The sequence below is a fragment of the Enhydra lutris genome, unplaced genomic scaffold (assembly GCF_002288905.1).
Source record: "Enhydra lutris kenyoni isolate GAN:26980312 unplaced genomic scaffold, ASM228890v2 scaffoldscaffold1, whole genome shotgun sequence".
NCBI classification, from domain to species: Eukaryota; Metazoa; Chordata; class Mammalia; order Carnivora; family Mustelidae; genus Enhydra; species Enhydra lutris.
The window spans coordinates 59,678,183-59,692,740 of record NW_019154085.1 but is presented as its reverse complement, the minus strand read 5'-3'; the positions used below and the strand labels follow the sequence as shown (position 1 = coordinate 59,692,740).

The window sequence follows — 14,558 nt, the reverse complement described above, 5'->3', positions numbered from 1 at the left end:
TCCTACTAGCACACATACTTGCCTACTAAAGCCAGAACCTGAACAACAGGTGCTTAAGAAAGGACAAGGCACATGTCCTTCCTATTTTTCTCCAAGCTATTCATTCTGAAGTCTTACAAATACCCAGAGAACAATAAATACCATCCGGAGCCCCTAGACATGAATATCAAGCTTAAAACAGACATCTGGTATTTTCGGGTCATGAATGGTATGCACTAAATCACGTTTCACAAATGATTCTGGTCACTTCATCCTGGTCTCCCACCATTATCAAGAAGGACTTATTTACACCTGGCACCATGCCGGTTCTGTGCAAAGGGACTTCTTAACTGTAGGATCTTATCTCTAGTGGTTCCTGAGCCTAGAGAAATGACAGCCTGGCCTAGGGCCTTACACATGAAAAACCATCATTGTGGAAACACCACACTAGGCAATGAACATACTGCAGTTTCTCCATTCATTAATGATGTTCCTCTTCCTGTAGTAGGATAGTGGAAAAGAGGTCTCGAATTACTTTTTAACTCTTTAAAATAATGGTACCATCCAAACAGGACCCTAGAGGGCAATTCCTGAGGCTAGAGGATGTGACATGTTTTCCTGAGGCTAGAGGATGTGACATGTAGGAACAGAGGAGTAATTTAAACTCAAATCAATGTTCAGATTGCTTAATATTCCACACAGGTTTAACCAATAATAAAAATACAGAGATTCCTCAAGTCTCAGTTTTAAAATACTCTTTGTAAATATGACTTTAAGTCCCTTTAATTCAGATATTAGAGTAACTCAGCAGTTATATAACCTAATGAAATCAAGTCATTCACAATTTCTCCCAAAATAAAAGTCCAGTGTTTTCTTTAACGCAAGAATTACCTGTGACATTACAGGGGCCTAGATATTTATATTAAAATGGACATGTCAGTATTCCACCCAATATGTCAGAGTTTTTTAAATCTTTTTTTTAAGGTTGAAAATAAGTAAAAGTAAGTTCATCCATGCCAATTGCTCTTACAGCCATTGGGCCACATTATTTAGGGAATTTACATATATTCTCATTGTTTTTCTTGGTTTAGACATATTGCTATCCATAGGGATGAGTGTGAATAGAAAAAAAAAATAATAATCATTGCCTCTTCCATAGCAGATAGTCTTTAAAAACAACAACAACAACAACAACAACAACAACAACACCCTCTTTTTCGTTTGCATCTTGGGCTCCTGTTGGTCAGGTGGGTCACCCCCAGAAGAAATCTACACTCAACTTAGGAATGATAAGAATCTTTCTTATTTAAGGTCCAGTACTCATGCTCTAGAGCTATGTTAGTTCATTTTTTTTCCCACTCCAGTGATAATCTTCTCAGATCAGAATTCTCTATAACACACATAGAACTGAAAGTTACCAGTAGCTAGAAACACCTACCAGAGTGGGAAGATAAGCCAAAGTTTCACTCCACATAGGTATAATTGTTGTATTTGAATCATGGAGTTCCATTTCTAGCCTTCACTTGTTCTAACTATGAATCACTATGTGTGGATGCCCGGAAACTGGGGCATTAGTCGTGTTTTCTAAGATGGGAGGTTTGGCCCAGAATCTAACTAATTTTGTCTGCTTTATCTATAACCAGTGCTTAATATTGAATAGCAGACACCAAGCAGTGAGGTCAAAGCATTATAAGAAAGCAGGTATGGTTAATCAGGATGTTTCCTCTATAAATTACCTATATATAGTAGCATTTTGCATAGTTCTTGTTATCTTTTTCTTATCATTTTATAAGAAATCTTCATGAATTATAGATACTAATGCTTTATTTGTCATCTATATTGTAACTTGTTTCCAATCTCTTTTCAATGTGTAGGTTTTGTTAAAATTTCTTTTGGATTTAAAAGGTTTTTTTTCTTTTATTTTTTATTTTTATATATGGTCCAATTAGTCAACTTTTCTTTACATAGTTCATAGATCTTGTCCTGATTTTCAAAGCCAGGATTGAGAACCACTGGTATAGATCTTTAAAAGTAAAATCTCCTTCAATAAAATGTTATAATTTTTTTCTTAGAAATTCTTACATTTATTGTTAAATTCATTTTTAAGTTTTATACAGCATAATCAATTGAAAAAATGAAATACATTACACATTTCTATCTTTACTTGCTTATAAATAATGAAGAGTGAAACTATCTTCCTTACAGCCACCTTCATAAATTCCCTGTCTTGTTTTGATAGAACTCTTTCTTAGTCTAATATAATTTGGTTTAGTTTGGGGGGATTTCTTTGAGTATTTACTCTTAGATGGTCTAGATATGCAGTCATATCAGTGTCAAAAAGAAATAGTTTTATTCTCTCTATTCAAATACTATGTATCATGATTTTTAGTTCACTAGATTCTACAAAACAATTTTGGGTAGTAATAGCTGAGTTCAATAAAAATAACTTCACCATTAAGACTAATACTTTTAAAATATCTTTGCATTTCTGAAATCAATCCTACTTGGTCATAGTTTTTGATTCTTTGTTGATTTTGTTGGTTAGTAATTTTTTTAGAATTTTGTATCTATTTTATAATGATATTAGTATACACTTATATGCTCTTTAACTGTTAGGAAGAAATCATCTGTAAAACCATGTGGTCCTGGAGGTTTTTATAGCAGGTCTTTAATCACCATTCTAACTCTATTATGGTAATTATGTATTCTATTTCTTCCTTGGTCAATATTAATATGTCTGTTTTGTGAAGAATTTATCCATTTCATCTAGGCTTTCAAAGTTGTAAAATTGAATGTAGGATTCTCTTCTAACTCACTTAGTATTTTCTGTATCAACAGGTATATCTGCTTTCTCATTCCTGAACTGGTATATTTTTGTTCTTTCTTCTTTCCTGTAGCAGGTTTTTGAAAGATTTATAAATTCCATTGGATTTTGTTTGAGGAACTAGCCTTTGCATGAATTTATACTTGCTACATTCTTTTTATTTCCAGAGTCTGCCTTCATTAATTCCCCTTTTTTTAATTTCTATGGATTGTCTTATTATTTTTTTTTTGTCTTATTATTTTTAACATTGTATTAGGGTCTTTTTTTTTTTAAGATTTTATTTACTTATTTGTCAGAGAGAGAGAGAGAGAACAAGCAGGGAGAGTGGCAGGCAGAGGGAGAAGCAGGCTTCCTGCTGAGCAGGGATTCCCAAAGTGGGACTTGATCCCAGAAACCTGGGATCATGACCTGAACTGAAGGCAGATGCTTAACCAATTGAGTCACCCAGGTGTCTCTGTATTAAGGTCTTTTTTTGTTTAAGTATTTCTTCTGTAAAAATGAAGGTGTTAAGACTATACATTCTCCTTTCAGTACAAGCTTTTCTGTGGTGACATGGGTTTTGATATGACATGTTCTCCTTTTATTGCTTGCTACATTATTTCTTCTTTGCTCTGAAGGTTATCATAGAGTGTTGTTCTTAATTTCCATTTATTTCTGACTTTCTGGTCACTTTTTAATATTTTTCTAATTTTTTGGATTATAGTCAGAGTTAATGAACTACATAACATTTCTACTTTTATAAATGTTTAAGCACCTACACTTAACGTAGAAGAAATCTGTATTTGTAGTATTTAAAATGACTCATCTTTTATTCAGATTTTCCAAAACATTTAGCTTTATTGGGGAGGAGGGAAACCAGTTTTCTTTTCTTTACACATAGTTTACCCTCTTATGTAAAATATGATTAAATTATATAATTCCACTAACAAGTACGGCCATCATAAATAAGTTTCAGAACGTACACAGCTGGTTTGAAATTCAGTTGGTGGAGTAGAAATGTGTAGGGACAATATCTGGAACATTCAGAGTGCTGGGGCAGCAAGAATCAATACATGTTATGGAAGAGGAATCTGTTAGTAAAAGAACTTCAACTATTTTGGGAGCTTCTGCTATTTTGTAAAAAATTATACAATTGTTGATACAGTCATCACTTTCTCTAGAATTGGTTTGCTGTCTGGCCCTAAACTTTCTGAGGAACAAACACCCTAACTGGTACAAAGTGAAAAGGACATTTATGCTACATTTCCATTCTTCGTTAGTTATTGATAAAAACCAATAAATCAAAGGAATGGGGAACATATTGGGAACTACTTTAGAAATCCAATCTAACGGGCAGCTGTGGCAAGTCACAATAGTTGATAGAATCCCAGACTCAATTTGAAGTCTTAGGGGTGCCTTTGTGGCTCAGTGGGTTAAGCCTCTGCCTTTGGCTCAGGTCATTATCTCAGGGTCTTGGGATTGAGCCCTGCATTGGGCTTTCTGCTCAGCGGGGAGCCTGCTTCCCCCCTCTCTCTCTGCCTGCCTCTATGCCTACTTGTGATCTCTCTCTTGTCAAATAAATAAATAAAATCTTTTTAAAAAATAAATAAATAAATTTGAAGTCTTAGTTCTTCTACAGATAAATTCCCTACTGCCTTTATGAGTCACCCTTCACATATAAAAATGGGATTATCACCACTCTCTATTCCTTATATAAAGTTGACAAGTCAATCAAAATATTTGATTCTAAAATATGATCATATGAGAGATGTTTCTGAAACATAAAACTAGATTTAAATTCAAGATGGCATATCAAGTACAAAGTGGTACTTAAATCATTCTCTTCATTACCTGGCAGATAGCACCCCCTTTTCCTTTCTTTGTGAGCAAGCTCAGGTCATTTACAATCAATCCATTTGGAAAAAGGTATTTGCAAAGCATCCAATAGATCCCACTGTAGTTATATTCTGTTAATGCCTTCCCTCACTCCCTCTTTCAAGGAGTTGGGTTGAGGGGAAGGTCCTGAAATTGTTTCTCAGTATCCAGATTCCTCCTATTATCTTTAGAAACCCTGGTGGGTTCCATGGCTTCATCTTGGGACCTTACATTATAAATCCTTTTTAAGTCAGGCTGTTGCTGAATTAGCAGAACTCCAGAGTCTGGGTATCAAGGACGTGTATATAAAAGTAATAAGTCCTCTCTGCCTACTCATCATTACCCACACTCCAATTCATTCTTGGCCCTGACTTAATTGGGGTCACATTAAAGTTTGAGTGTCCTTCTGAAAGCAGAGAAACATCTCACATATCATGCTGTGAACTGGCCATAAGAGCTGCCAGAGAGACAAGAAGAAGCAAGAGGAAAGACTATTTCATTTTTTAGGGAATCTTTACTTACACCAAAATCAGTTCAGGATTTATGATGTTGTTTTCCATGTCTGTGTGTGGCAAGTTTTTATTCTGTTCATGATTTGCTTCTAAATGATGTAACCATATGATAAATGTTCAAAAGTTACACATAGAAAATTAGTTAATTTTCTCACAGCTTATAAAGGTCCCATGAGGGATTGCATAATATTTCGCTCTGGCCAGATACGATACCCTTCCTATACAATAAAATAATTCCTCATTCTCATTAGCCATGTGAAGGTAAAATAAGAGAGCAGATAGCAAAGCAGTTTGACCTTCAGACTAGGGCTATGTATACTTAAGTGCTTAAAACTGCTAAAAGAACCCACCTATCATGACCACTGACTGAACATGATGTAGATGTATTAAACATGTAATCCCCAAGGAAACATGAAAAACGTGTGCTTCCTATTCCTTAACAATAAATTATAACCGTAGCAATAATATGATCTGGGATGACCTCAAAATTAGGGAATACCTTAGCTCTTAAAAACAACAAAGAGCAAGGTTTGGTATCTTGTAAGTGGTAAAGATTTACCAAATGCTGAATGCCCACATGGCAAACAATGATTCTCTTAGAATCAGAAAATGCTATAAAATATTAAGGCTGTGCTCTAGGGCAGAGACTCAAGATTTAATATATTACTTGCATCATCTATTTGATAATCACACTTGAGGTTTAGTGTTTCATAGGGAGTATTCATTTGTGTTTTGTCTAATCCTAATTTGTCAAGATCTAAGTGTATTTAATGAACCAGAGAATTTCCTTGGAAAATTTCCTAATGTCAGTTTTCATAGTTACCAAACTTGTTCGTATGATTAATTTGCTGTTTAGGGGAATCATTTAACACACTCAGACTGCCTTCCTCATGGTGCCCATCTCAGCCTGCCTTTAAGAATATCTCCCTCTACAGCTACACTAAGTGAAACAAATCAGAAACCACTCATTACAACATAAATCAAACTTTCAATATTATCTGGATGGGGGTGTCTATAAGAAAATATATTTTGATGCTTTCTAAAGTAAATAGAGTGTTTCAAAAAACATGGATGGTCTCCGGAGAGAGTTGTGGTGAAAAACTCCATTGTTGATCCTCTTCTAATGGAAGCTAGAAAGTGTACCCACCATAAAAGAGCATTTTGCAACCCAAGCTAAGAGACAGCAAACATTGAAGGTGTGTGTCTTAAATGTGAGGAAAGAATAATGGAGTTTATTGTCAGTATATTGTGAATATTTAATTTTATTTGAAAATCCTTATCTATCAGCATACAGGTAAAAGTTGAATGAGGAAACAAATTTCTCTCTTGCAACTTTTGCCTTTCTTTAATCACATGGGGTGGAGCCAGGAGCATGAAGGCTCATAGAATAAAAGGAAATCTTAAACTGCTGGGCACAGAAGAAATTCATGGTTTTAAGGCTATAAATCACCTGCCCTACCCACAGGATATTTAGTTACTGTTGAAAGATAAAGTTGTATTGTAATTTGATTATAAAAGAACTATTTCCAGAGCAATATCCAAAAGAAAGTAGGCCCCTACCTTGAAGGATGATACAGTAGTTTCATATAAAAAAAACAACAATAATAATCTTAATTAATATTTATTAATATTCTTCTCAGATTCCACTGACTGAATCTCAGGACACATTTCTCTAATTGTCATAGACCTAGGCCAAATTTTTTTTTCATTGAAACCCTACTACATAAAATAGGTACCATAATTGTTTTATTGGCATAAGTATATATGTTTATTTTAAGGATCTACTTATTAAAAAGTAAATGAGACAAATACCATTTTGATGAGCACACTCATATCAAATCAGAAATTGCAGGCATTGGGGCGCCTGGGTGGCTCAGTGGGTTAAAGCCTCTGCCTTTGGCTCGGGTCATGATCCCAGGGTCCTGGGATCGAGCCCCACATCGGGCTCTCTGCTTGGCGGGGAGCCTGCTTCCTCCTCTCTCTCTGCCTGCCTCTCCGCCTACTTGTGATCTCTGTCAAATAAATAAATAAAATCTTTAAAAAAAAATTGCAGGCATTAACCTCAGCCTCCATTCTTTTCTAAATTTTGTGTTCATTGCTCAGTATGGGGAAAATTTGAATTCACACACCGCAAAATTGCAAATATTAACGATATTGTACTATTTATTCCACTACGTGTGTGCCAGCAGATACACATTTGAGGGAAGTTTAGTATAAAATTAAGTACTTCTGAATTAATATCTGATCATATTTGATAGGTGCTTGCTATGGGATAGTTAATTATTTCAATTTTTCTCTCTCTTTGTATAACTTCTTCAAGGAGTTTTATTTAGTTTGATTTAATAATGCTATCTTGTGTAGTTGTTAAGTTATTCTTGTTTGAATGTCCTTAAATTTTGGGTCCTTTGGTACTAAGCTATGGGGCTGATTGCTTTTAGCAATCACAGAAAGCATTTCAAACTCACTTAAAAGACTGTCTCATTTGTCTTATAAAGTTGAGGCTCCCAAAGAGTTTTATTCACATAAAGTCAAGGAAAGGAAAGTTAGCTATATATTTATAAAATAGTCACATGACCTTATACCATATTAAAGACATGGGATTTTTATCAGCCTTGAAAAAATTTTCTGGACTGTCAGGAAGTTTTAAAAATCCGCCATAACTGCAAATATTAGAAAAGTTAAATTGAGCTTCTCATTCACCTTTAATTAACTGTATATTGAGGATTCATTTGAACAACAATTAGGACTATAAGTTTCCAAATGTGTACTATAAGTGTCCATGCAAAGCAAACTGTGGAAAATTCTGATTAAATATATATTTTTATATTTATTATATCCAGTTAAATATATATATATGATTAAACATGCATACATACATATTTTTAATCTGGGCATTTAGAGAAAGGCTTAAGGATCAGGTATATGTTCAGAACATATTTTTTTCATTGTTATGCTTCCATGCCTAGTATAGTGCTAAGGTAGATACTTATTACATATTTGCTAAAAGAATGAGAGCTACTTTTCCAAGCTGCAGGCTATGACTTTGATTCTGGGTGATGCTCCTGGGTCTTTGAAATCAAATCAACCCAATAAATAATGGTTCCAGACACGATGAAAGGTGCTGTGTACCCTCAGAGCTTTAGAACTTGACAGACAAAAGGGTTGTATAGAGTGTAGTGGAAATAATTATAACAATCACTAAACCAGCTGTGTCTTCGTTTGTACCTGTGTACTTGACATTCCTACTCTTTACAACCAGATCTGGTAGGCCTGGTGGAATGCTAATATTTGACTGTTGAATGAGAAGTTCCATGTCAGGTAGTTAAGCAGAGGAACAAAACCTGATGAAAAAAAGTATAATGAGTAGGAAGGAAGACAAGAAATGGGTGTTTTGGATGAATACTACTTAAACCTATCCTATTCTCCTCACCCTTTCCAATGTTTTTCTGTTCTAATTCTCTATAATCCCTCTCTTTTAACTCTGCTTTTAAAATCCCTTTACTTAGGGATACCCCAGATTCCAAAGCTAACTTAAGTAGGACATTTAATCTTCTGAGCTAATAAGAGATTCACTTACTAAATATTAACTTCTGTTGACTTTTACTTGAGTGATCTATGAAACTAACTTAAGAAAATTAAGAAAGTTAGTGAAGGGCTAACACCACAGGAGAATTCTTTAATCCAGATAAGTCCTTCATGCCATTGTGTGTATATCTTCTCTCTGGGCCAGCAAAGACTTCTCCATGAAACTCTGTGATATTTCCAAGTTGAGGCCATTCTTTTCAATGGGTATCATATCTGATAGGAAAAATGCTAGGAGATGACACTTAAGAACACTTGAGAAAAGAATAATGTTGAAAAACTTTCCCAAGTACCCTTTACGGTTTGGTGAGTTATTCTAAGAATAACTTGGAATTGGCATTCCAAGAACATGTTTATATTGATTTCATAGCTGCCTACTTTCAAAAACAATTTAAGACAACTCACAGTGAAAACCTAAGTGCAAGTAAGCCAAAACATTTAACACAAAGAACAGGAAACAAAAGTTACCTTAAACTCTGTTGAGGCAATGGAATATAAAAACTTAGTGGTGAATTTTCTATTCACCAAAGAGATCAAGGAGAATATAATGGGTGTTGTATCTCTCAATTTCTAACTAAAGAGAACTTATTAGTTCTTCAGGAACTATAAATATGTATGACAAGAAGAAGAAAAGAAAGTCAGAAGTAAGCGAGGGACAACTACATTGTATGGGATAATTTACATACATTATCACATTTAATTATGACACAACCCTGTAAAGTAGATATTATTAAATTATTTTTACAATTGAAGAAACTTAATCTCAAGAAAATTTAATTGAATTAACCAAAGCCACAACTAGTAAGTGTCAAAACTGGAACTTCAGCCATGCCTATCTAATTCCATAGGCCATCTTAACATACTCAGAGAAATGAGTAACCCCTACCTCTATCTCATCTTACCTTCCAATTCAAAGCATGCATACACACCCTTGTGCACATATGTCCACACACATACATAATTTTTCCCTTTATAAGCAGGCTATACTCAGAAAGTATAACAGAGGAACTTCAGGAAAATGCTAGAAATAGCAGCTACAAGCTCACTAATCTCATTCCAACTACTATAAAGAAAGTGCCATTTCCCCATTTATGTGAAATATAAAATGCATTTTGTACATTTTTATAGCCAAATCTTAAGGAAAAAATAGATATATCTAACTTGTTACTTGGTGTGATGCTCTTTACATTTTTATCTGTATGGGAACATCTCAGAATTATGCTGAGACTACAACAGTGGGCTTCAGGGAGGAAAAGTAGATCATATGCAGGAAGACTAGTAAACTGGGGGTTTCCCTACTACAGCACCCCCAGACAAAGAGGCCCCATTTCAGAAAAAAAGTGTGCAAACCTTGCTTAATTCCAGTCTAGCATCACTTGTAAAAGAATCCCATGTTGATGGTCTAAACCAGTAGAAGGGGTCAGCGACCTACCAGAGGGTCAGCTCTGTGAGAGGATCTGAGTTGTTTAGGATCTGACAGAGTGGGAAAAGAACCCCCCAGCTCTCAAACGCAGAAAAGGGCGAAGACTAGGCAGTTTATCCTTTTGGAGAGGTCTTCAGTCCAAGCAGGAAATCTGGTAGGAGTCCAGTCTCATAGACAAAGTCTGAAAGATAGAGTTAAGGACAGAAATTTCAGAAGAGTGCCGGGAATTCAGAGAAGAGGATGGCTCATTTATTTTGGGTCTGAGCCAGGTAATATAGACACTTCAGGATAGATGTCTGAGTTCCTGCAGCTGTGCGGGGCTGGGTATACAGTGTCTAGAAATTGGCACGCTATTTACTGGTAACTTACAACAAATTTCAAAATCGAAAAAGTGCTTTTTCTCTGGCAAAGAAACACAGATAGATGAAGTGACTTGCACAAGTGTCAGCCTGTGGCAAATTCACAACCAGAACCCACATTCTGTGGGTTTTCTTCTAAAACACCTTTGACCCATCTCTGTGGGTGACTCCACAATGAAGGAAACAAGATTGGAGGTAGTAGCTATCATGTTTCGGTCTCTCCTTGATCCGTTTGTATGATACCTTGCCTGTCTGACTGATTGCCTCACACAGGGGTCCTACAGAAGCAGTATACCTGTGGGCTGCTTTAACATTTCCAATAGACATAAGTGTAAGTTAACACAAATATGGGCTCATTTGAAGTTTCTCTATGGACCATATGCATTCCAATTATCTGGACAACTAATTCATGATGACTTTTAGCTACATTGAATAGCAATAGCAAGGTTGACCCAAAATTAAGGAAATCCTGAAATTATATTATTAAGCACTACGTAATGCCTCTCCCTTCTACTCCAAAGCACATTTAAATGGATTTATTTTTACTGACAGAGGAAGTCAACATGAGAATTAAAATCTAGATATGACACCCAAATAGCTAAGACACACACAGAGACGCAAGAGTTGAGTGTCTTTGGCCCATTGTATACTAGGAATTTTATAAAATAATGCAGAATTTTATTCAGTTTAAATTTAGTGGCACTTGTCACAAACTTTATTTAATCTTTTCTGTAAGGTTTAAATCAGTCACTGAATAAGTTGTCAAAACAGTTGTGCTATTAGAAGCTTTAAGTTTGCATTGTAAACTTTTGGCACAATTTACATTTCTGAAAACATACCTATACTTTTAAATTATGTTTGCTATTCTCCTTCACTTTCTCTATTTTCAGTGCTTATCAAAATATTTAGTATTAATAGTGTGCATAGGAAACATAAATATTCCAAGTCCTGTTAGCTAAGAGCACTCTCTGGTCTATGACATTTACAAATACCATAGCTATTTCAGGATCACTATTTTTACTAATTCTAATTAAGAAGTATACCAGAGACAGCGATCCAAATTGATTTGAGATTCCTTCAAAAGGTTGTCTTTCTAGCTGTACCACCTTTCATTAGTTACGTCTTACTAATTGTCACATTTGCATTCCATATGTGCACAGTATGGTGCTACCAAACGTAATGCAGGGAATAAGCAGCAATGTGAAACATAGGCATTACATTGTAACGAGACAGCATTTGTGTTGAGTCTGAATGCCTGCAGTTAATTCAGAGAACAAGTCTTTGAGTTAAAATTCTGACATGTTTAGCAAACCAAGTATTCACTGAGGTAGGCGAGGTAGAAGCATTGTAAGAACTCGTGTGGCAATGACTACACCCACAGTTCTGTGAGCAAGAAATATACTTTACTTCTCAGGTGGAGGTACCCTGTGCACTGGTAGTATGAAACTCTTTATTTTTTTTCCCCAGGTCCTAAAGGGTTTCCCAGAATGTTTACAAGCGGACATTTGCCTACATCTCAACCAGACTTTGCTGCAAAACTGCAAAGCCTTTCGGGGGGCAAGTAAAGGTTGCCTTAGAGCTTTGGCAATGAAGTTCAAGACGACCCACGCACCTCCAGGAGACACCCTGGTTCACTGTGGGGATGTCCTCACTGCACTTTATTTCTTATCCAGAGGCTCCATTGAAATCCTCAAAGATGACATTGTGGTAGCTATTCTGGGTGAGTGTTTCAGAACTGATGGTGACAAATTGAGGTATTAGTTGGGGCAATACGTAGCTTAAAATGATAGAAAACAGGATGGATCCATTTATTTGTCAGTATTATTTAAGAACGATAGGTCACTTTAATTTATTTAAAATTCAATCCAAGTCAAACTGACCTTGCAGAAAGCACGTTTTCATGACTATCTCACTTTTTCTCTGATGTGTAAATACTTCCATGACTCTCTTTAGTTCTTGGCAGCTACTTAAGTGTTTGAGGCCAAATATATGAAAACAGTCAACATTTTTCTTCTCATGTTGGAGAACCTTGGATTCATGTGGATCCCTTAACACCTTAAATAAATGTATACATTGTAAGGTTCTTGCTAGTATACGCCAATGCCTTGTCATGAACTAAATTTCATAAATAAATTTCATCTATTCGCTCTTCACTTTTACCCGCTGTATCCCATCAAATGGAATTATATGAATCCTCACCTAAGTCATATAGAGAGCTATGAACTTAGCAGTCAAGGATAAAACTGATGAGGAGATTAAATTTACTAGTAAATTAAACCGGTTTGGGTGCAAAAGAAAGTCCATCTGTCCAATCTGTGTCTTCAAAACCAAATTTAGTCAGTGTGAACTTGTAGGATTTCTTTGGAATATTAGAACAGTGTGAAAGAGGAAAGGAGCAGAGAGAAAGATCAGTTTTTCTCCCCCACACCCTCACCAGGATGTTTAAGCCTCACTCCTCCCATGGGAACACCCACCCCCAATAGTTGTGAACTTAGGCACTTCTTTGTTTTCCTGTGGATTAAATCCAGGTCCATTTAAATAATGACCATGATCAACAATTTGAAAAAAATGATCAGCAATTTCCTTTCACTAGATTCTTGATGTTAACATCCAAAAAAGGACAAGGATGTTGTCTGTTTTCTTTGCTGCTGTGTAGAACCAGAGTATGACCTAGCACAGGATGAAGAAGTTTGAGTAATTCCTATATATCTTGATAATTTTGTTATAGTGACAGTTTTCTTTAAATCCCAAATTGACAAAACACACAGTTTGGTTTACAATTCAATAAGCAGACAAAGAATAAAAACATAAATCAGGAGGCAACTACATAATAAACTTGGACTTTCACCAGGTTTGGCCTTAATATTTTGCTCTATACATTGCTAGGAAAGAAGCATGCTTCGTTGCATTCCTGATTTAGAATCAGCCTGCCCCAGCTTCTACAGGGAGGTAACAAGCTCTCCTGCCTTATAAAAAAAGTAATTTTAAAGTGTAGTTAAGCAGTACACTACTGACTGGCTTAGTTTTTGCTCATTTACAGTCACGTAAACTAATTAAAATGCAAAGCTCATGCTGAATTTAATTGAGAGCTTTTCTTTGATAATATCTACACTGAAGTATTAAAACTAAAGAATTTCAAGAATCTTTTTTTCTGTCCCCATTTCCATGTAAATCTGCACCTAAAATTCTCACAAATTATGATTATTCTTTCCATGTTTGAAGTGAGGTATTTATATAAAAAAAAAGGTAATGTATTCTCTCCCATGTCAATTTCTGTCATAGAGATATGCTCTGATTTCTCCCCATTAAATTCACATTTAAAATAAGAACACTACAGATATTTTTGACCAATTGGAATTTTGTTGTTTAAAAAACTCTTTGATAGTTTCCATAGTCAGGAATATAACCTTGTCCATCAAAAACTCACGTAGCGTTTCCAGAAAGTTTTTTTCTAAATCTGAAAACAAGCTTCATGATATACATAAGAAAGGACCATTTTACACTACCACTGACGATCTTTAGAAGTCATATGATCAATAATTTATCAGTAATTATTAAGCATGTATTCCATAATTTTTAAGTGTCTTGACATTCAGAGACAGAAAAATCTGAATGGCCATTACATTCAGGTAAAATATTGGAAGGAGATTAAACATACCAAGTGTGAAAAAATTTTGACTAGAGTCATAATGTAAGGGATTTAATCATGGACACTCTCTCCTTCCCTTCACCCACTTAAGTAGGTGACCTTGACCTAATCAGTTTACCTCTCTAATCTTCTTTCCATAGTCATAGTATTTAGATAATAAGTAGTAATTTCTTTATGAGGTTATTTTAGGGATTAAATGAGATAATTCACCTAAGCATTTTACACAGTGCCTGGCACCTACTTAAATCTCAGTAAGCATTTGTTGTTGCTGTCATCATCCTCATTATTGAACAAATCCTGGAAAAGCAAGTGGCATGTGACTAGGCTGAGGAGATGAGGCGGACCCATCAGAAGCCGGATACTGAAATAATCTCAG

The 14,558-nt window shown here is 35.3% G+C and overlaps 1 protein-coding gene across 2 annotated transcripts in view; it reads left to right on the top strand.

The window, feature by feature from the left end:
• The window catches only part of LOC111143035 (potassium voltage-gated channel subfamily H member 7), a 488,043-nt gene that overhangs the window by 442,239 nt on the left and 31,246 nt on the right, over positions 1-14,558 (top strand). For both annotated transcript variants that reach the window (XM_022496465.1, XM_022496473.1), the window contains exon 10: positions 12,001-12,253. In XM_022496465.1, coding sequence (XP_022352173.1) covers positions 12,001-12,253 — 253 coding nt within the window. The remainder of the gene's footprint in view (positions 1-12,000; positions 12,254-14,558) is intronic.